This window comes from Pelodiscus sinensis, chromosome 21 (assembly GCF_052426305.1).
Source record: "Pelodiscus sinensis isolate ZL-2025 chromosome 21, ASM5242630v1, whole genome shotgun sequence".
Taxonomy (NCBI): Eukaryota; Metazoa; Chordata; order Testudines; family Trionychidae; genus Pelodiscus; species Pelodiscus sinensis.
The window spans coordinates 13481743-13503500 of NC_143072.1; the positions used below are offsets into that span (position 1 = coordinate 13481743).

The 21758-nt window shown below is 53.5% G+C and overlaps 1 protein-coding gene across 2 annotated transcripts in view; it reads left to right on the forward strand.

Annotated features, from left to right (window-relative positions):
* Positions 1–21387, forward strand: part of MMP28 (matrix metallopeptidase 28) — a 36677-nt gene extending 15290 nt beyond the window's left edge. For both annotated transcript variants that reach the window (XM_075904928.2, XM_075904929.2), the window contains exons 3-8: positions 630–817; positions 8337–8558; positions 11109–11354; positions 14391–14540; positions 15904–16071; positions 19796–21387. In XM_075904928.2, the coding sequence (XP_075761043.2) occupies positions 630–817; positions 8337–8558; positions 11109–11354; positions 14391–14540; positions 15904–16071; positions 19796–20190 (1369 nt within the window). In that variant the 3' untranslated portion in view covers positions 20191–21387. The remainder of the gene's footprint in view (positions 1–629; positions 818–8336; positions 8559–11108; positions 11355–14390; positions 14541–15903; positions 16072–19795) is intronic.
* The last annotated feature ends 371 nt before the right edge of the window (positions 21388–21758 follow it).

Below are 21758 nucleotides of genomic sequence, written 5' to 3' on the forward strand. Positions count from 1 at the left end.
ATGCCTCTTTCAAAAGAGGAATGTAAATGAAGGAAATCGAAAATGCAAATGAAGTGCAGATTTACAAATCTCATGCTTCATTTGCGTGATTGCAACCGATCACTTTTTTGAGAGAGGTTTTTTTTTTAAAGCAGTATAGACGCGGTTCTTTCGAAAAAAGACCCTGTAAACCTAATTTTTTCAGGAATACGGGTTCTTTCGAAAAAGGTGTTTTTTTTCCGAAAGAACTGCGTCTAGACTGCTTTTTTTTCTAAAAAACCTTTTTTGAAAAAGCGATCGGATGTGATTATGTAAATGAAGCGGGAGATTTGTAAATCTGTGCTTCATTTGCATTTTCTATTTCCTTCATTTACATTCCTCTTTCGAAAGAGGAATGTAGTCTTGCCGCACCCTGGTGTCCAACCAGTCCTGGCCACATTATTCAAGCCAACTAGCCACACTCAAATAGCCACATGTGGCTAGTGGCCAGCATGTTGGACACCACGGGTGTAGAGCACCATCATTTCCCATAATGCACCAATGCCAGTGGCTCTTCTGTGGGATCCAGTGATCGAGGGCTGGGCGGCTCCCGGTCTTGCGACCACGTTGCTTGATCATTGCTTGCTCTGATGTGGCTCCTTGTTTCCCAGGGAGTTCCAGTGGGTGACCCACCTGCCACTCAGCGGGGTGCTGGATGCTTCCACGGCCCGCCAGATGAGCCTGCCGCGGTGCGGCGTGAGCGACGCAGACAGCCACACTGCCTGGGCTGAGCGGGTGCGGGCCCTGCTCTCCGGCCGGCGAGCCAAGGCGAGGCGCGGGAAGCGCTATGCACAGCAAGGTAGGCGCTTTCACAGTTCACCGTGATTTTCATTGGCTGAGTGAAGTCATTCAGCTGCTGGCCAATAAAACCTGGGCTCTTGTGGCTTGATTCCCAGAGCCCCCAGCACTGAGTTGGAGAAGACCTGATAGGTTCCTTTGTCCTGCTGCTGCCTAGGATGGATTGTTCCTAGAAAATGCCTGAAGATTGGTCCTTTTGCTGGGTTTTAGCCATTCTTTTGCCCAAGGTCACCTCTGCAGCAATTAGAGCCGAGTGGATATTGCATTTTCTGTTCCATGAGAAATTGCGAAATTTACGTCCTTTTTATTTTCCTTGTCCTGGATCATAAAGAAAAGCCAGACTTCCTCATGGAACAAAAATTCCAAACAGTTTCTGTTTGGGAGCATTGAATTGTTCCGTTTTGCTGATGTTGAAGCACTTTGTGTTAGTAAGGACAAACCATTATCCTGTAATTAAAAGTATTACATGTAAAATATAATAAATAGTTTATATATTATAATAGTAAACGGCATATTTAGTGCAGTAAAAATGTCTGTGATGTGATAAATCTGAAATGAAACAGGCATTTTATCGAAATGCAACGTTCTGACTTTATCAAAATGAGAGACCGTACCGATTTGCTCTGACATTTTCCTTTTTGATATTGGCGTGGTCCCTTGAAACCTTTTCATTTTGACAAAAGCTGCATTTTCCAATAGAAAACTCTTCTCTCGGACATTTTGCGACCAGGTCTAGCAACCCCGAAATTATGTTGTTGATTCCAGAGCATCTCTGCATGTCCTGCTAAGTCTGTTTTAAACTACTCATCCATGCTCTAGCCTGGGCTGGAGGAGTTGGATGTATCTTCTATTTGGTTCTTTTGCTGGTTGCGCTGCAGTAGTTTTAGGCTTGGACAAGAGGGGGCATGAAAAAAGAATGATCTTTTCTCCCTGTGACGGACATTTGCCCATTTTCGAAGTATCATTGCACCCATTGTAACATAACATCTCTGATCAACATCAAGGAAAGAAACTGCCCCCAGTTAAAATTGTGTAACTGGGCTCCAGGCTTGTTAGTGAGAAGGAAGGTTTGGAAAACGCTCTCTGTCGGTTCCGGCCCTGGGGAGATTAATGGATGAGCCAGCGTTGAGTTGAACCCGGCACAAGCATTGTTTAAAACAGGGATGTTAAATATCTGTTAATTGAATAGTCGAGAAACCTCATGAATTCTTACCGGTTAGTCGATTAGTCTATAGTTCCCGGGAACGGGGACGGCAGCCAGTGCACTCTAGCCCCACTCCCGAGGAGTCCCCTGCCACTCCGCTCTGCTACCACTGCTGCGCCTCTGCATTTAAAGTGTATTAGGAACCAGGTGGGCAGGCAGCCTGACTCAGGTCTGGCTCACGCCGGGTCCAGGAGCTCAGACCCGGCCCTAGACAGGGGCTGCTGCCTCTTTATCAGAGGCAGCAGTGCAGGGTGCCAGGTGGGAGCTGGTCTGCAAGGGGAACAAGTTTAAAAAACAGTTCCCCTCATGGACCGGCCCCTGTGTGCTCGGTGCTGTACAGACAGTGTTGGGCAGGGGTCCCTCTAAATTGCGCAGCTACCAGCTGTCTAATAAGCGCGGGACAAGGGCTCAGAGCTGCTGCGCATGGAGCTGTGAAGGCCGAGGGAGAGGCTCTTCTTCCCAGCTATGGCAACTCCCTGCTGGGCCCGGAGGAGTGTGCTGGTCCTTCTCCCCTGGTAGCTCTGTGCTGGGGCTGCAGAAGAGGAGGGCTCCTGTGGACTCAGCAGGAGCTGAGCTTCCTGGAGCTGCTATGTCTGGGGGGAAGCTGTTCTTCTCTGTCCCCAGGAGGGCCAGCAGGGAGTTGCTGTGCTGGGGGGGGGAAGATGCTCTTCCTCAGCCCCAGCTGAAGGGCTGGATTAAAAAAGGGGCGTTAGGGCTGGGGGGCTTTGGGCTACAGCCTGGAAGGCCCATATTCAGGGCCAGCCCTTCCTGGCGGATGAGGGAGGCAGCTCTCTGGCTGGAGCTGCATTGCTGCGAGCTCCAGGAAGCTCTGTCCCCACCCAGCCCTCACTTGGAGGCTCCGCCCCCATAACTCCCATTGGCCAGGAATTGCAGCCAATGGGAGCCGCAGGTGAGTGCGGGGCAGCGCAGGCTGCACAGAGCCACCTGTTCCCCACCACCAAACGGGAGCTGCCCCAGACCTCAATCTCCTGCTTCAGCCCCGAACCCCCTCCCAAGCTCTAAGTCCCGAACTCCCTCCCAGACCCCACACCCCAACCCAGAGCCCCATCCCTGAGCCTGCTCCAGCACCCTAACTCCCTCCTAAACCTCCCCACCCCAGCCCTGAGCCCCACCCCTTGTGGGCCAGCTCCCCTCGCAGACCAGCTCCCAGCTGGCACCCTGTGCTGCTGCCTCTGATACAGAGGCAGCAGCGCTGAGTGGCAGGGGCCTCCTTGAGAGTGAAGCGGGAGACTATAGAATAGTTTGGCTGCTGGCACTGCCCCCCACAGACTATAGAATAGTCGAGTAGCTGATAACAATTCATGGGGTTAATTGATGATTCAGTTAACTGATATTTAACATCCCTAATTCACACCCTCTAGTTTTCAGCTGGCTCTTCCCAGACTCTAAACATACTCCACTGGAACTTACACACTTGGCTGGAGTTGCTCCTGATTCACACCAGCCCAGAGGAGATCCGAGTCCTGCCTGCAGCGTCTAGGAGCAAGTGGGGGCCTCAGCGCTGTGCCTGGAGTCTGCCCCATTCGAAGGGGCTGATGCTGAGAGAGGAGAGAGGCAATCCTCCACCGCAGCCTGAACTGGCTGCTTCCCCATTCAGTGATCAGCTGGACTCGGAATTCTAAAGAGAGACACTCTCCGGGTAAATGCCAGCGACCCGTTAGTCATTGCCCAGCACTGATCTGGGGAGGGTAAAACGCCGCCCCTCTCTGCTGGGCTGCCCGCACCTCACGCTGCCTTTGGACGGGAGCCGAGGAAGACACGAGGTGCAGCCCCTGGCGAATGGAGCCCTAGCCCTGTAAAACGCAAATGCCCTTCCCTGCCTAAGTCCCAGCTTAGTCCCAGTGCACAAAGCTGGTTTTTAAACTGGCTCCCCTCGCAGCCCAACCCTGGGGCTAGTCCCAGCGCACACTTTGTCCCGCTCAGTCCCTTGGCACGGCGGATGCTCCTGGGGAAGGGAATCGGGGAGTTTTGGTGGTGTTGAGTCAGTTAGGTTTTCTGGTTCTCGCGTGTTGCAACGATGGCTCGTGAACACCGCAGGGCAAGGGTTAAGTCTGGATTTAAAATCTGAGGGGTTCAAGGCCCAGCTCTGCAAAGGGAGCTTGGTGCCTGCATCCTCTGGGAATTAGGGGTCTAAAGTACCTCTGAGGCTCTGGGTCCCTATGTACCAGGATACATTATGAGCAGTTCCACCAAGGGAATTTCTGTGGCTGTGACTGAGGCAGAGACAGCCTAATGCTGCAAAGGTCTCTCATTTAGGTTTTTTGTGAGTTTCTTTCCCTGACCTTCCCCCTCCCCTCAGCCTGTAAATTCCCTGACCCTGTCTCTTGAAAGTTTCTCTGAAAAGGTTACCCAGAGGTGCGTGTTGGGCTCCCGTACCATCCGAGTCAGGCCTCGTGTCTGGTCTCAGCCAGAGTGGTGCCGGCCACAGAAGGCCCAGAAAAGGCCACTTTGGGGTTTAGAACATAAGAATGGCCATACTGAGTCAGACCAAAGGTCCATCTAGCCCAGTATCCTGTCTGCTGACAGTGGCCAGTGCCAGGTGCCCCAGAGGGGGTGGACCGAAGACAATGATCAAGCAATTTGTCTCCTGCCATCCTTCTCCAACCGTTGACAAACAGAGGCCGGGGCACTATTCCTTACTACCCTTCTCCCCCCCCCCCCCCCCGGCTAATAGCCTTTTATGGACCTAACCTCCATGAATTTATCTAGCTCTTTTTAAAACTCTGTTATAGTCCTAGCCTTCACAGCCTCCTCTGGCAAGGAGTTCCACAGGTTGACTATGTGCGGTGTGAAGAAGAACTTTCTTTTATTAGTTTTAAACCTGCTACCCATTAATTTCATTTGGTGTCCTCTAGTTCTTCTATTATGGGAACTAATAAATAACTTTTCTTTATTCACCCTCTCCACACCACTCATGATTTTATAGACCTCTATCATATCCCCCCCTCAGTCTCCTCTTTTCTAAACTTTCTGAAAAGTCCCAATCTCTTTAGCCTCTCCTCATACGGGACCCATTTGAAACCCCTCATCATTTTAGTTGCTCTTTTCTGAACCTTTTCTAATGCCAAAATATCTTTAAATTTTGCAATTTGAAAACTCTTTGCCCTCAGTGTTTGGCACTTCTTACCAGGTGTACAGTGCCTTGGGTCTGTCTCAGCTTTTCTGCCATTGCTCCCTGCGCCACAGAGCCGTGTGTCCTTATGGGGGGCTTTAGGAGAGGTGCAGAAATTCTCCGGGGTGGTGCCCCACCAGGCACAGTTATGTGGAGCATTTCCAAACGTGCAGTTCCCATGTACTGCATCCAGCTGGTGATTAATGCTGGCCCCTTGGTCCTTCCGCAAATCATGTGTGGAAGCAGGAATTTCGTTCTTTCTCTTCTTCGCAGCTGACAGAAAAGGCTTCTCCTCCTTTGCCTTTTGCAGGTATGAGTGTGGCCCTCCTCGGCTGTTTGGAAGTCATGAGCCCTGCTCTCAGCACAACGAGGGTTCGTGGACAAGGGCAGCCAATAACGTAGGCCGGGGAAGGCCCAGCTTCCCCAGCCACGAGGGAGGGCTGCGGCATTGCGGCTTCAGCCCCACATGTGGCCAGGAAGGATCAGATTAGGGGTGGGCGGGACTTGACTCCAGGGTCGGGGCCTCGGATGGAAGTGGAGGGGGTAGGCCTGGGGCTTGCCTTCCCCAGCTCGGCTTTCACCCATCGCCCATGTTCACTGGTGTTCACCAATCCATTTACTAAATGGTGCTACACTGATCCTCTGAGAGGGAGGATGGCCTAGTGGTTAGGGCACTAGCCTAGAATTTGGGAGACCTGGGTGGAATTCCCGACCCACCCACAGCCTGCCTGTGTGACCTTGGGCCAGTCACTTAGCCTCTCAGTGTCTCTTCCCTGTTGACAAAATGATGTTGATGGCACTGCTTTCCCTCATGGGGGCATTGTGGGTCAATATACTGTGAGGTGCTCGGGTACTACAGCAGTCGGGGCTGGAGAGAGGCGCGCCGGCAGCGGATGCCGCTAAATCGCTTGGAAACTGCATTGCAATGGGCGACATAAAGTGTTCTGTAATAGAACCGATTCGTGGGGCCGCATTTAGAACATGCGCATCGATTCTAAGGCCAGAAAGGACCCTTCTGGTTCCCTAGGCTGGCCACCTGCTCCAGAATCATTCCTAGCACAGATCCCTGAGAAAAAAACACCCCATTTTACTTTCAAACTTGCCTTCGATGGAGAAATTCCCTGCGAACCTGGGTAAGATGTTCTAGGGGTTAATTCTCCTTACGGATGAAAATGGATGCTTAATTCTGGTCGGAATTTGTCTAGCTTTGCCTTCCGGCCTTTGGAGTGTTTTGTACCTTTATCTGCTAGGCCACCAAGCCCAGGACTTGCGGCTCCTGCTGGATTAATACAAAACTTCTGAAGTTCCTGGTCCTCTTGGTGCTGGCAAAATGCAAGTTTGAAGCTGCAGAATGTTTTAGCTCTTTCAACCCCCTCCACCCGAGGGCTGTACTAGGGCAAGGAGAACAGCGTTCACATAGGTCTCTTTGGACCCGATTCTCAGCTGCTGTAACTCAATGCAGCTCCAGTCTAGTTTACACCAGGGATCTGGTCCTAGTTGTGTTTACTTAGCACAGTTTCTACTTTATTAGAAAAAACCTCTAGAAAAACAAAGGTTGAAATTCCGCGTGGGGGCGGAGGAATGTTCACAGAAATGGACAAACATCAGGCACTTTGTCCTCATGGAAATCTGAACCCAGCAGGATCATCCTCCCCCACCCCCTCCCGGCTGCAATGCAGTTCCCCCCTCCCCTGAGATTCTGGTTTGTGCAGCTGGCGGTGCTGATACAAAACAACTCTGGTTTTTCCTGTTTTAGATGTTTCCAGAGGCATCTTGGGTGGTAAGTGGGGGGGTCTCCTGGCGTCTGGCAACTCTCACTATTGTTTGGTTCCCCCCTTTATAACCCTCTTGCCCAAGGCAGGAATTCTTTGTGTTCGGTTCAGACTTTTCTCATCTTGAGTGGAAAAGTACCAGATCCAAAATGGGTTCCTGGCCAGCTGTCCTTTCAGGACCAACTACAATTTGGGCTCACTGGAAAAACAAAACCATTCCCAGGTCATTGACTTGATCACCAAGCCATTAAGTTCCTAAATTCTCCCTTGTGGCTTTTGTTAGACTACCTGGACTAATAAAACAGGTTTCCACTTTGTATTTCTAACTTCACAGACAAGAAAGATATGTGCACAGCAAGCGAATATACAGATTCAGAAGATCACAGCATTTAAAATGACATGTTACATCATCCGTTTTGCATAAAGTGTCTTTGAGTTATGCATATTCATAAACCAATTTTCATTGAGCAAGGGAGAGTCCTTGACAGGCAGGTCTTGCTCTGGAATCAGGACCCCACATTGCAGGGCTCTGCGCAGGCGTAAAATGAAAGGACGGTCTCTGCCACAAAGAGTTTATAATCCAAGCACCTATCAAGGGACAAAAGATCAACTCCACAGAGGCGAAGAAGTCCAGGTGACCGGGAGAGGACCCTATCTGATAGACTAGGGCAGAGGCGGGAACCACTCCTTGCCTCAGTTTCCCCATTTGTAAAGGGGCCAGGCAATGATCCTTGACTGCTTTGGAAAGCGCGGTTGGCTCTGTGGGTTAAAAGCATGTTACACAAGTGCCAGCGCACTGGCTGCCGTGACACATTTCAGACCCCCCCCCCCATACGCTGCCCAAGAGTTGGATCTTTGCATTGTCCATGATTGTGCCTTTGTCCGAATCTTTGGGGGTGGGAGGCATGGAGATCCTTGCTGCTCAGTGGGCCAAATTGTGCTGTCAATTTTACTGGTGTAAATCCATTCAAGTCACTGGAATTAATCCAGATTCACCCTCTTGCTGCTGAGATCTGAATCTTGCCCAGTGTGTGAATGGGAGGAGGTGTGTTGACCTGGGTCATCGGGGCTGGATTCTGATTTCATTGGCACCAATGTGAAACCAGTCACTCCATTAAAGGGACCTACTCCAGATTAACTCTGTTGTACCTGAGATCAGGATCTCTAGGATTCCTCAGTGCCCTGTTTAGAGGAGGTAGTTCTTTGGATGGGAAGCTGGGTCAGGGGACAGGATACCTTGCTTCTGTGCCTGGCTGTAACTCGAGCAGATCACTTCACTTCTCTTCTCTGTGCCTCAGTTTTCCCATCTGTAAAGTGGGGATACTGATCCCAACCATCCTAAGGAAGGTGCAGAGAGGTCTGTGCATGGGAAGCCTGATGGAGGGAGTCATTAAAACCTCTCTTCTTCCAGGTGGAAAGTGGTACAAGCGGCACCTGACCTACCGGATCGTGAACTGGCCCTGGTACCTGCCCCGGCACCAGGTGCGGCTGGCGGTGAAGGCAGCTTTCGAGCTCTGGAGCAACGTCTCTGCCTTGGTGTTCGGGGAGGTGCTGGACGGCCCTGCCGACATCCGCCTGGCGTTCTTCCACGGCGACCACAATGATGGACTCAGCAATGCCTTCGACGGGCCAGGTGCTAATCACTCCCTCCTCGTAAGCTTCTCTTTTACACCCGGGGCTCTTACCGGGCCACCAGGGGGCAGGCGAGGTGGGAGGGGGAAGAGGTCTGTCACGCTCTGGTGTCACCCTCCTGAGGCTACGGCTCCACGGTGGGATTTTTGTGGAAGAGGATATGCAAATAGCGCTCTCGTTTGCATATCCTCTTCCGATCCTTTTTGCGGAAGACGTTTTTGCGATAAAGAGCCCCATGGAGACGGGGCCATTTGTCAGAAAAAACCCGTTTTTCGCAAGATCCTGTGAACCTCATTTTTGGAGGAATAAGGGATCTTGCGAAAAAGGGTTTTTCCTCGACAAGTGGCCCCATCTACACGGGGCTTTTTATCGCAAAAACGTCTTCTGCAAAAAGGATCGGAAGAAGATATGCAAATGAGAACGCGATTTGCATATCCTCATCCACAAAAAACCGGCCGTGTAGACATAGCCTGAGGGATCAGCTTAATGCTGCTGGCCAGGAGTAGCGCCCCCTGGCGGACAGAGAAGGATGGGCCTGGCAAATATCACTTCAGGCTGTAATGACAAGTGGAGCAGATGTGAGACATTGATGGTGTTTAGATGTAGATCAGCGGTTCCCAACAGATGGGGACGCATTTTGACAATTCAGGAAGACTTGGTGACCCATGGCAATTCCAAAACAGGGGGAGGAGGGAGGGCAGAGCCACCTGGGGAGATACTTGGCGACCCTTTTGAAATGTAATGGCGACCCGTATTTGGGTCCTGACCCATAGATTGAGAACCCTTGATGTAGATAGTGCTGGGTCCTGCCGGGACCCCTCGATGGCCTCTCGAGACCCCTTCCTGTTCTAGTGCTCTAAAGGGAGGTCACTGTCCTCTGCTTGGCCCTGGGGAGGCCTCAGCTGGAGCACTGTGTCCAGTCCCGTGCTGCTCTTCGGGATGGATGGGGACAAACTGCAGCAAGTCCAGAGGAAACCTGACGTATGAGCCAAGGTTACACATACGGGTGATGCTGAGCCTTGAGAAGGGACGGACGGCATAACAGTCCTCAGATGTGTGAGGGGTGCAATGAACAGAACAGTGACCCCTTGCTCTCTGTGGGACCATAGATGACCTCACTGGATGTTTCCAAAGCAGGCAGGATGGGTGGCTAGCCATCTGTCCTGGGTGACTGGAACACAGGGGCTATGTCTACACTGGCGGCTTCTTGCGCAAGAACATCTTGCGCAAGTGTTCTTGTGCAAGAACTCTTGTGCAAGAAAATGTCCACACTGTCACGTGTGAGCTGTGCTTTTGCACAAGAGCGTCCATGGCAGTGTGGACACTTTCTTGCACAGGTAATCCCTGCCGAGCGTCCACACTGCCCTCTTGCACAAGAGCTCCTGTGCAAGAGGGCTTACACCTGTCAAAAAAGAGCGTAGCTCTTGCGCTCGGAGCCCCCTCTTACCACTCCGTACTGTGAATTTCCTCGCTCAAGAGCAGGTGGGCAGTGTGGACGCTCTGCAGATTCTTGCGCAAGAATGGCAGTACTTGCGCAAGAAGCCGCGAGTGTAGACATAGCCAAAGAGTCTTGCCTCTAGGTGGGGGCAGGCCAGAGGGCCTCGTGGTCCTTTCTAGCCCTCTGGCTCTGAGATTCAATCGTGGGAGGTAGGACAAGGAGGTACGGGCTGGGTCTGGAGACTGAGGTTAGCGACTAGGGAAAACCTCCCTCCAAGGGGAGTCTAGCTTGGAACACGCTTCCCTGGACGTGCTGGAATCCCCATCACTGGGGGGTTTCAGAGCAGGCTGCACAAGCATCTTCAGGACTCATTCAGGCTTGGGCTCGATGGCTCATTGAGATGCCTTCCAGCCCTGCATTTCTGAGTCTCACTCTGGGGCATGGAGTTCCTCCTGGTTTATACGGAGTAAATGAGAGCAGACTCGGGGCCACGCTGTCCAATGGAGGTGGGAGCTTGGGGAGGCAGAATGTATTCCTGAGCAAGCTGCAGTTTGGCCAGGACACGGACCAACTACGCAAGCCCTTGTGTCTGTCTCCTAAGGACTGAACAACACGCCTCCTGCAGGGTGCCCTGAAATCTTCCATGGACAACGTAGCTGCATTGACTGTGACAGAGCTAGGTTAACGTACGCCAGGCCTGGATCAGTGCCCTGCTTTTTATATTTCCACCAATGGGGAGCTTGTGCCATCGTGGTGCACAGAACAAAATTCATTCCGCACATGGACATCAATAATTATAGGGAACGCTGCCTCAAGCAGGACTATTTTTCCCTTTCTTACTTGTCATCCACCCCCTAAAATACTAACTGCGTTATTTCCGCAAGCCAAAGAATTTCCCAGCATAGCCCATGCTGATACACATGTTAAATAGGCTGGTTGATAGTTTGAGGGTAGTGCGAAAATTGCTCAATCTGCTTGCGTCTCGTCCCACCACGGTCTCTGTCCTTTGCGCTTTTGTGCCCTGACATCCTGCACTAGCGGTAGAACAGGACTGGCACTTGGGGGTGAGCTTTGCGTGAATTGTAACGACTTCCCTTCCTCTCCTTCCGCCAGGGGGCGCCCTGGCGCACGCGTTCTTCCCCCGCCGGGGGGAGGCCCACTTCGACAGCGACGAGCGGTGGTCCCTGCACAGTGGCAAAGGTCGCAACCTCTTTGTGGTGGTAGCGCACGAGATCGGGCACACGCTGGGGCTGGAGCACTCGCCCGTCAGCAACGCCCTGATGTCTCCCTATTATAAGAAGCTGGGCAAGGACTTTGTGCTGAGCTGGGATGACATCCTCGCTGTCCAGAACCTGTACGGTGAGCACAGCCCTCTAGGATTCCCCCCACCCCATCGTCCCAGGCCGGGGTGGGGAACCTAAGGCCCAGGGGCCGGATGTGGCCTCCAGCTTGCCTGGATCTGGCCTCCAAGGCTCAGAGTTCCCCCCCCAGCATCATGGAGCTGGTACTGGTGCTCCAGCCTTGCAGCTCCACCCCCTCCCTCCAGGCCCCTTCACGGGTCTGGAGCACCAGCACAATGCTGGGTGGGGGGGAACCGAGTCTCACAGGCCAGAGTCAGGCAAGCTGGGTCCTGATCCAACCCACGGGCGGGGGGAGGAAGTTGCTCCCGTCCAAACCTGCACCCCCAGCCCACTCCTGCACCCTCCCACCCTTCCAGACCCACCAACCCCCTCCTCCTGCACACTCCCTCCTGCCCAGACCCCACACCCCAAGCCTGCTTCCCAGCAGCCCCTTCCCACACACTGGACCCCACGCAGAGCCTAAGGAAATGTCTTTCTGCTTCTCAGTTGGGGGCCATATCAGGGAGGAGTTCTGTTTCAGTGGGGTTTTTTTGCTTCCCAATTTGTGTGCCCCGACTGATTTTTCTTTGGGTCAGTGGCCCCTGACCTCAACAAAGTTCCTCACCTCTGGGTTAAGACAAGGTACCCATTTCTACATTGGGATAAACAACATGGCTGTGTCTAGACTGGCCAGTTTTTTCGGAAAATCAGCCGCTTTTCCGGAAAAACTTGCCAGCTGTCTACACTGGCCGCTTGAATTTCCACAAAAGCACTGACTTCCTACTGTCTGAAATCAGTGCTTTTTGCGGAAATACTATGCTGCTCCCGTTCGGGCAAAAGTCCCTTTTGCGCAAAAGTTTTGCGCAAAAGGGCCAGTGTAGACAGCTGAGATTTGTTTTCTGCAAAAAAGCCCTGATTGTTTAAATGGCGATTGGGGCATTTTTGTGCAAAAGCACGTCTAGATTGGCACGGATGCTTTTCCGCAAAAAGTGCTTTTGCGGAAAAGCATCCGTGCCAATCTAGACGCTTTGTTCCGAAAATGCTTTTAACGGAAAACTTTTCCGTTAAAAGCATTTCTGGAAAATCATGCCAGTCTAGACACAGCCCATGTGTGCCACCTTACATGTGCCATGACATCTGTTGGTTACCTTCCCTTGCTCCTAATATCTTGGACAAAACATCCCTCTTCATTGCTTTGTCAAACCATCTGTATTGGGATGTGTCTGTACTAGCTGGAATATATTTATGTAACTATCTAGGGCCTAGTATGCTAGCTTTGCCAAGCTCATGTACTGGAAAGGAACCCCCAAGCATCTGCTTTAATCAGGGCTTGGCTTTGGTTCACAGTCTATGGTTCGAGCCCCAGATCTTACCCCAGGCCGAAAGCTCCAGGGTCTGTCTCTCTGACACCCTCTTGTTTTAGCTAGAGCTGGGTGGGTGACATTTCTTCTGGTTTTCGGGCAATTCCAGAAAGTAATAGGGAGGAGGGCAGGGAACCGTCGTCAGATCAAGCCCAAAAACTGTCAGAATGTCGTGTGAATTGAAAAGTAACCCCCCCAAAAATTGTTTCAGCAACATTGAAAAGTTTCATTTCGATTTTGACCACCTGAAAATGTTTCTGCCTGATTTTTTTTAAAACCAAGTTAAAGGAAATTTTAGAACAAAAAGTGGCTTCCAGCCAGGAAATTGAAATGTTTCAGGATTTGGGGGATTTTGTTTCTAAAGAATTCAGTGAAATTGACATGAATTTCCAGACTCTTTTGGGGTCGCCAAGTGGCATCTTTTGCCAGAAAAAATTGTTTCTGCTGAAAAGCTTCACAGAGCTCTAGTTCTGAGACCCTTCCCTCCGAGGAAGATCTGCGCCAGACCCCGGAAAGGCAGGGGAAGCAGCTGCAAGGCAGCCCTTTATTTGAGCCAAAGGGTCTCCTTTGCACATCGCACACCATGAAACTGGTGCAAAGCCTGTGAGCCAGGAACAGCCTTGGAGCTATTGGTCCGGCGCATGCAGCTGGTGCTGCCCTTCAGGAGATGGACGTGGGGGAGCGAGATGCCTGCAGTTTGTGGTCAGAGGAGTGTGACAGCAGGACAGGGTGTCTGCCCGTTGATTAGCAGCCCACGTTGCTCAAGTCAAAGCTTGGACGTGTTGCCCACTTCCTCCTGAGAGCAGGGGACGGTGGGACAGCTGATGCCCCAGCGCTGAGAGAGCTGATGAGGCCCCTCCAGATAAAAGCCTCCCGGGATATCTGAGTCAGGGGTGTTAAATTGCCTTTAATCAGCTAATCGAGTACTCAGTGGAATTTCCATGGACTGCTTGATTAGTTGATCAGCAGGGAAGCTGCTGAGCCTCAGCAGGGTTCACTCACAGCCCCAGGAGCTAACCCCACCAGGCTCTGCCTTTTAAATGTAATAAGAGCTGCCAGGCTCTTAATACATTTGGAAGGAAGAGACGCAGCAGGGGGGACCCGGCCTGAGCTGGGACAGCTGGTTCCCGGCTTGCGCTTGGCCCCCTGGCTGCGCCTCTACTTCCCCTGCCTCCCCTGCAGAGCCGGTGCTGAGGGCAACCGGCTTTTAAGCCGGCTCCCCCCAGCACCAGCTCCTGCTCCCCCCCACCTTGCTGCCTCTCTCTGATAGGGGCAGCAAGGGAGGGAAGTGACTAGTCAGGAGACAACTCAACTAAGCATTGGCTTATTGGGTAGTCGGCTAGTGGCTTACATCCCTAGTCTGAGTGCCTCCGAGGAGCACCCCTTTTCCTGTCCCCTGGGGGACTGACTCCTTTCTTGGGGTGTTGTGGAAGCCAAGACTATAACAGCCTTCCAAAAGAGCTAGAGAAATCCATAGAGGACAGGTCCCTCAATAGCTACTAACCAGGACGGGCAGAGAGGGTGTCCCTGGCCTCTGTGTGTCGGAGGCTCGGGAGGAATCACTTGAAGATTCCCGGTTCTGTTCGCTCCCTCTGGGGCACCTGGCGTTGGCCACTGTGGGCAGACAGGACTCTGTGTTCTTAGGTGCAGCATCCCCAGTGCAGCTGCTGACTCTATTTCCCTTTCCGTGGCAGGGAAGCCTTCCAGGGGCTCGGCTGTGCGGCTCCCCGGGAAGTTATTTGCCCATTTCCAGGGCTGGAGCCCGGATTTTCCAGGCACCGATCCGCTGCAGGGGACGCTGGGCTCTTACTACTGCCAGTCCTTCTTCGACGCGATCGCCATTGGTGAGTCTCCCGGATGCCGGCCGCAGCTGGAGCCCTCTCCCTGCGGCTCCGTCCAGCCGCCCTCTCCTGCTGCTGGCCACTTGTGGATGTCCCAGGTGGAAAAGAGATTGATGAGATCCACTGGCCCATCCCCCCTCCAGCTGCTGCTGTGTCCACAGGGGTAATAGCCAGCGGGGATCGAGTCTGGGCCACCATTGAAAGGGGCGAGGAGGATGCGCAGGTGTGTCGGCGGGGAGGGAAGGAGAAGCGCCTGCCATGTGGGAGAGCGGCCATCTTGGTTGCCACACCACGACGTGAACCGGGCACCTCAGAACGAAAAGCAGGAGCCAGGCGTCCCTTGGAAGGGTGGTGGCTGACTCCTGCCCTCTGCAGACCAGGCACAGAAGGGAGACGTGTAACCCAGTGCGCTACTTAAACGTTCGCGTGGTCTGCGGGGCCGACAGCCACTGTGGGCCCTGGGGCAAGGTGTGTGTGGGGGCCGGCTTTGCGCCCCTCGATGGGGCGGGCCTGAGGGCAGTCAGCCCGTAGCCCCACCCAGACTGCAGCACAGGCCCCCCCCCAGCCCACAGAACCACGTGGAGTGGCGCTCTGGTGGCAATTCAAAGGGGTGGTAGCTGGGAGTCCAGGCCCAGGACAGTTACCCCCTTTGCCCCCCCCCATCCATCAGTGGGCCTGCATGTGGTAGTGCGAGGAGGCATGAGAGAGGACAAAGGGAAGACCTAGCGGGAGTTGAAGGGCAGGGCTGGCAGAATGAACTTGAGGCAGGAGGAGAGAGACGAGGTGGGTGCGGTGGTGTCGCAGTGGGCTGACTTGTGTGGGTGAAAGGCAGGCGGGAAAGGTGAGTGGCCTAGAAGGCGCGACAGGACGGGAAGACGCCGTCCACCCCAGCGGTCCCTGGATCGAGAGGCGGAGAAGCTGGAGGCCACAGGGGGGCAGGCGGCTGCAGGGGGCGGGGGAGAGGGCTGGCGCCATGGAGTGGGAAGGGGGCACAGAGAGGGCAGAGCAGAGGAGCTGGCAGGACGTGCACCGATCCTGGTGTGGGGCCAGGGGAGGGGAGCTAGAGATGGGTCCGTGGTGAGGAGCTGGGTGGGGGGTTGTGAAGGGCCGGGGAGCAGAGGGCTCAGGAGGGAGCGGCAGGTTTGCCAGGGCATGTTCAGAGGAGGAGCCGACAGACGTGGGGCTGGGGCTGGGAAGACGACTCCCCCAGGGTGGGGGAAAAGGCAGATCCATCAGAGGGGCACCAAGGAGGCCTGGGCCGCGCTGCTATCCGAGGGGGCCCACTGGCTGGCAGGGACAGGGACAGGGACAGGGCCCAGGGTGGCAAAGCCAAGCTCCCGCTAACTCGGTTCCCCTGCCTGCCCAGATGCAGATCACAAGCTCTACATCTTCAAAGGCCACCACTACTGGGTGGTGGTGCAGGGAGGCAACGCCACCGAGCCGCAGCTGCTGCAGAGCCGATGGGCCGAGCTCCCTGCTGGCATCGACGCGGCTGCAGTGTCGGAGGCAGACGGCAAATTCTACTTCTTCAAAGGTAGCAAGACCCGGGGGGCGGAGCAAAAATCAGCCCCATGTGGGTCTGTTGGCCCGGAGCATGGCCAGGTGCACTGGGATTCTGGGTTCTGTTCCTGGCTTTGCCGCTGACCTTAGGCAAACCCGCTTCGCTGCGGCGTGCCTCAGTTTCCCCCTTGCAAAATGGGGACACTCCTCCATGGTGCAACCCTTTGCGATGGAAGGGCGGGGAGCACTGGGTAAGTGCTAAGTGGTGTTGATTGTCAAGAGGCCAGCACAGAGCTGAACTCTGGGGCTGTGGGTCTGGAGTTAGAGGGGAGGAGGATGGGGTCCCCCATGTGACTGAACTGCTGCAGCGGGGTGGCTTTCTGGACATGTAGTGGGGCACGCTCAGGGTCGGGGGGGCACGCTCAGGGTCGGGGGGCACGCTCAGGGTCGGCGGGGCACGCTCAGGGTCGGGGGGGGATGCTCAGGGTCGGCGGGGCACGCTCAGGGTCGGCGGGGCACGCTCAGGGTTGGCGGGGCACGCTCAGGCACTCGGCTGCAAAGGGGAATGGGCGCCCGTGTCGTCTGGGCTCGTAACCGGGGCATCTGGGAGGCCGTTCAGAATGGGGGCTTTGTTCCTGCTGCGGGATGGGGGCCGCCAGCGCCTCTCCCCTCCCTGCCCCCACTTCCTTGCAGGGCGAGGCTCAGACGTGCAGGCCGGCTCTTTGAAAAGCGTTTTTGTTTTCTTCCCCTGCCAGAGCCCGAGGGGGGAGCCCAGGGCCCAGCCCGACAGTGCGGAGGCTACTGTGGGGGAGGGGGAAGGGGAGGAAACCCGTCCCTGTGCTGAGGGGATGTGGTTGCAGGGGAAGGAGAAGCTGCTGCTGTTACTGTTTAGTTGAATGGCCGAGGGAGAGATCAGGGCCTGCCGATTCAGTTGTCCAGCACTGAACACTCAGGGGCCCAGTCTTGCCTGGGACCTCCAGGCCCTGCTGTAATGCACATGAATAGCCAGAACCCGCCAGCGGATAGTGCTTGGCAGGCATTGCTGTGGAGAGGAAGGGGCTGCATTGGCCATGGCTAGAAGGATTATGTCCGGGAGGCTCTCCCTGCGCAGGCGTGCCCTTGAAAGGAAAGCTGGTCTAGTGGTTAGAGCGCTAGAAGAATTGGAGTTGATTCCTGCCCTGCCACCGACTTTCTGGGTGACCCGACGCAAATCACTTAGCCGGCCTGACCTCACTGGGGTGATGGGAGAATAAACGCAGCAGAGATAGTGGGGGCTCCAATACTAGGGTAACGAGACCCTGGTAGAGAGAAGTGTCCCGCATTGTCAGCCAGTGACTGCAGAAATTTCCGTTTGCAGCCCAGAACACTGGCTGGGGATATTTCTCTGTGATCTGGGGGTGCCTGGATTTCACCGCACTGCCCCCGCCGGGGCTGGATAGCAGGAATTGCACTGCTCTTTCTTTGCCAAGGATCCCCGGTAGGGCCAGTCAGCATCCTTGCGGTTCGCTGCCTCTGCCGGGCCATCCCTGAGAGTCTGGGTTTTGCTCTGGAGCGACTTGCTTGGCAGTGAGGCTCTAGCAGCCGCTACAGGAAGTAGTGGGAACAGCAGCTGCTCAGCAGGCTGTGTGTTGTTCATAGCCTCCATCCTGCAGCCTGGGGTCAATTCTCTGCCACTGACTTCCTGAGAGACCGTGGGCAAGTCACTTAGCCTTGCTGTGACTGCACCTCAGTTCCCCAGCTGTACCATAGAGATAACAGCCCTCCCTGTCCTGCCCCTAGTGCATGAAAGATTATGAGCTGCTCAGGCGTTAGAGTGAGGGTCACCATGCAAGTTGCCCTAGGCAGGATATCCTGAGCAGGTGCCTGCTCTCTTGTGAGCACAGTCCTGCGTTTGATTCCTGAGGGCACCTAGGCCTCTCTGCATTCATCTTAGCCCCTGAGGCGCCTCTGTTGTTGCATGTCGATTCATCTGCGCGGGGGACAGTAGTTGGGCTGTTTTCTTTTAATAATAAATCCCAAACCTGTAAATGTCCTTCTTCCCCCTGCAGATTGCTCAGGGGTTCTGACGTCAGGCCGGAGAGCCGGCTGTGAATTGCTCAGCACTGACGCCGGCTGGTTGAGTGGCATGAAGGCTATGCCCATCGCCCATCTCCCGCCTCCCTTTGGGTCCGCCTCTTGCCCCAGCCTTTGTCCTCGATTCCCCTCCCCCTTCCATTTACTTGACCACCACCAACGGGCACGTGTGGCCAGCCTGTGCAGATGGATGGGGGCAGCAACTGGGCATGGGAACTAACACTATCTCTGTGGCAGGCCTCTTCCCCCGCTCTGCCTGGGACCTCAGGGCAGCTGGGGGTGTCTGGGGAAACGGGCTGCTAAGGATTCGGGCTCAGTGACCATGCAAGGCAAAGAGGGAGGGCAGGCCACGCCTTTGGTAGCTGCTGGCTGCAAACGGAGGTGGGCAGCGCTGGGTGTGGGCACAGGGCTTCACCCGTTCGAGGCAGATGGTCTGAGCTGTTATGCTTCTAAGAAGCACACGGGATCCTTCTAGGGAGAAAAGACACTGATGTTATGTTCACCAGTTCACGATTTGTGTCCAACCAAAGACTGATTACGGGCAGAGGAGCCGGGCTCTATCGGCCAGACCGATGCTCCAGTCTTTGGCAGGACGTCCCCCCAAATTATGGCAAAGCAGCTTTTTTGAATAGCAGTTTTTAAAATTGGTATTAGTATGTTTTGCATTATTATGCTGTTTTTTGACAGATGTTTGTTATTTTTGGGTGGATTTTTTGTTTTGTTTTGCCATGCTAAGCTGGTTTGGATTACAAATATTTTGTCCCAGTTAGTAAATGCTTGCCTTTTCCCTTAGTGCCCGGGGTTGTCAATCTGCCCTCTTTTGATATGCAGTAATTTTTGGTGCCTTTTGTCAGTTGGTTTTTTCCCTAGCATTTGGTGTGATTATGACCTTTACATCTATTTTTTTATACATTTTTTATTTTTATACATATAATGCAATAGCAAATTTTTTTTTCAAAACCAGTCCTTTTTGCTGTACTATATTACAATATTTACTTTAAAACTAAAAACAAAATAATAGCCGTACAAATCTAAATTTATTTTTACTTTAAAATAATGTAGCAAAATATACAACACAAAACATATTAAAACTTAAATACATAAAATATTTTCTATCTATCTATCTATTACTACAAATAATTTTTTTTCTACTACAGGGTGAGCCAGCCCCAGGGCCTGGGAACCCTCACAACAAGCTGTTTGGTCCCCATCAGTGCTGGCTGGGGGTCATTTAGCTCGGCAGAAGAGGCTCCTGCTTTTAGATCCCCTCCTTTAGATCCGTGTTAACTTTGAACAAGGACACTGTCCGTCCCCCTGCCAGGGCCTGTTTGACCTGCCGTGTGGCCTAGGGGATAGAGCACAGGGCCAGGACAGAAGAGCCGGATTCTATTCTCACCTTTGCCACCGGCCAGCTGGGTGACCTTGAGCAAGTGGCATCCCCCTTCTCTGCCTCGGTTTCCCCATCTGTGCAGTGGTGGGAATGGTGCCGTGCCCCTTCGCAAAGCGCTTTGACAGCCGCTGATAAAAGGTGCCGCCTGTTGTATATTAACTACACACCTTTGGGAAACCAGCTCCCTGTCTCTTTTGGGTGTCAAAATGCTCTCGCTGGATTGTGTCCTGCCCCCTAGACAGCCTCCCTCCCCCCACAGCAACCCTAACCAGCTTTGTCTCTGGCTTTTCCCCAGGCGGCCGATGCTGGCGATACAACGGGTCCTCCCTGGAGGAGGGATTCCCCCAGAAGTGCAGCACCAGCAACCTCCCTCGCCACCCTGACGCGGCCCTCTACTTCCAGCAGCTCCGCCACCTGGTGCTCTTCAAGGGCCCCAAGTACTACGTGGTGCGCGAGGAGGCGCTGCAGGTGGAGCCCTACTACCCCAGGAGCCTGAGGGACTGGCACGGGGTCCCGGCCGGGGTGAACGGTGCCCTGACGCAGCAGGACGGCTTCGTGTACTTCTTCCGGGACGACCAGTATTGGAAGTTTGACCAGGCCAAGCTGCAGGTGGTGGCGACTGGGAAATGGGCCGCCCAGCTGCCGTGGATTGGCTGCTGGGGCAGGAATTCCAGTCAGACTTCTTTCTGATCTCCCCCAGGATGGACATAACCACGGGCCATGCCGTGCCTTCCCCCTCCCCCCACCGCTGCCACGGGGACGGACAAGGGCGCAGTCCGGCCCTGACCATGGCATCGAAAAGATGGGGTCTGCTCCTCATCTCCTGCCCTGCTCTTTAGGGGGAGGGGTTTTATTCCGATACACGGTTTGCTCCCCACATCAGTCCTTTGCCCACGTACCTCTTGTCTGTGACCTACTGGAACGCCCGTCCCTGGGTCCATGCTAATGACTGCCGCAAGCAAGCAGGGATAACCCCAGTCTTGAGGTAAACAGCGGGCAGAGCTCTCCGGCCTGGTGCCCGCATAAACGGGCTGACGTGGGCACCTCCCTGAGGAGAATGCTCTGGGGAAACCAGCTTTCTAATTCAATTCCATCTCCACTTGCAATCTGTCAAGGCTGGCTAATCCCAGAACTACCACCCCCATGTGACAAGGTTGAGATGGCTGGGATTTTAAAAATATTTGGAGGGTGTTTTTTTGGTCCAAAAATGCTAATATTGCCCCCCCACAAAAATAAAAACTTTTAGGAGGGAAAGACACACCCTGCAAAATCCAACCCTGTTGATTTTTTCTATGGATTTTTGGCGTGTGTTTTGGTCATGTTGTTTTTAATGGTATTGTTACTGGGTATTTTTTTGTATCAAAACTGACATTGACATTTTTTTAGCAAAATCTGGGTTGTTCACCAGACCATTTACTGGAAAGAAAGGAGAGATGGAAAATTTAACATTATCCGTTAAAACAAGCAAACCAAGGAGAAAAGGGCCCATGCGGGGCTTGTGGAACGTAATTTCCAAATGATTGGTGAATTCAGATTTATTTCAAAAATTTTCCAGGAGCTCTGAACTTGCTGTGTTCATTGGGTGTCAAGTGAGATCAGTTCTAATCATCCCCTGGGCCAGATCCCGAGCTTAGTGTAGGCAAAATATAGCTGAGGGACGCTGAAGACGTTGTACATTACAGCGGGTTAGACTGGCCTCTGTTTGCAGGCAGCTACATCCCACTGATACATCAGCCCAGATGTGTGGACTAAGGGGAGGGTCAAGGGAAGGAAGCAGAGACCCCCACTGATGGGGGAGGGGCTTGATGTGGACTGTAGAGCCATGAGAGTATCCTGTACTGTAAGCAGAAAACACTGTACACGCCTATTAAAACCCTGTGAAATGGCCTCAATTTGTACTTCTGAATTAGCCGGGAGCATCTGAAAAGGAGCATGTCCCGGGGCAATGGGGGAAGTTTCATTCCTGGAAGCCAAAATCAAAACTGAGGAATAGACAAAAGGGGGTAAATCTGCATGAATTTGGGGGCAAGGAGGAGTTGGATTATACCAAGGTGGGAGGGGTTGTAAGTGCTTTGGAAGGTAGTCATAATACAAAACGATCTGGACAAACTAGAGAAATGATCTGAGGTAAATAGGATGACGTTTAATAAGGACGAATGCAAAGTGCTCCACTTAGGGAGGAACAATCAGTTTCACACAGACAGAATGAGAAGTGACTGTCTAGGAAGAGCTGATGAAAGGGATCTAGGGGTCGTAGT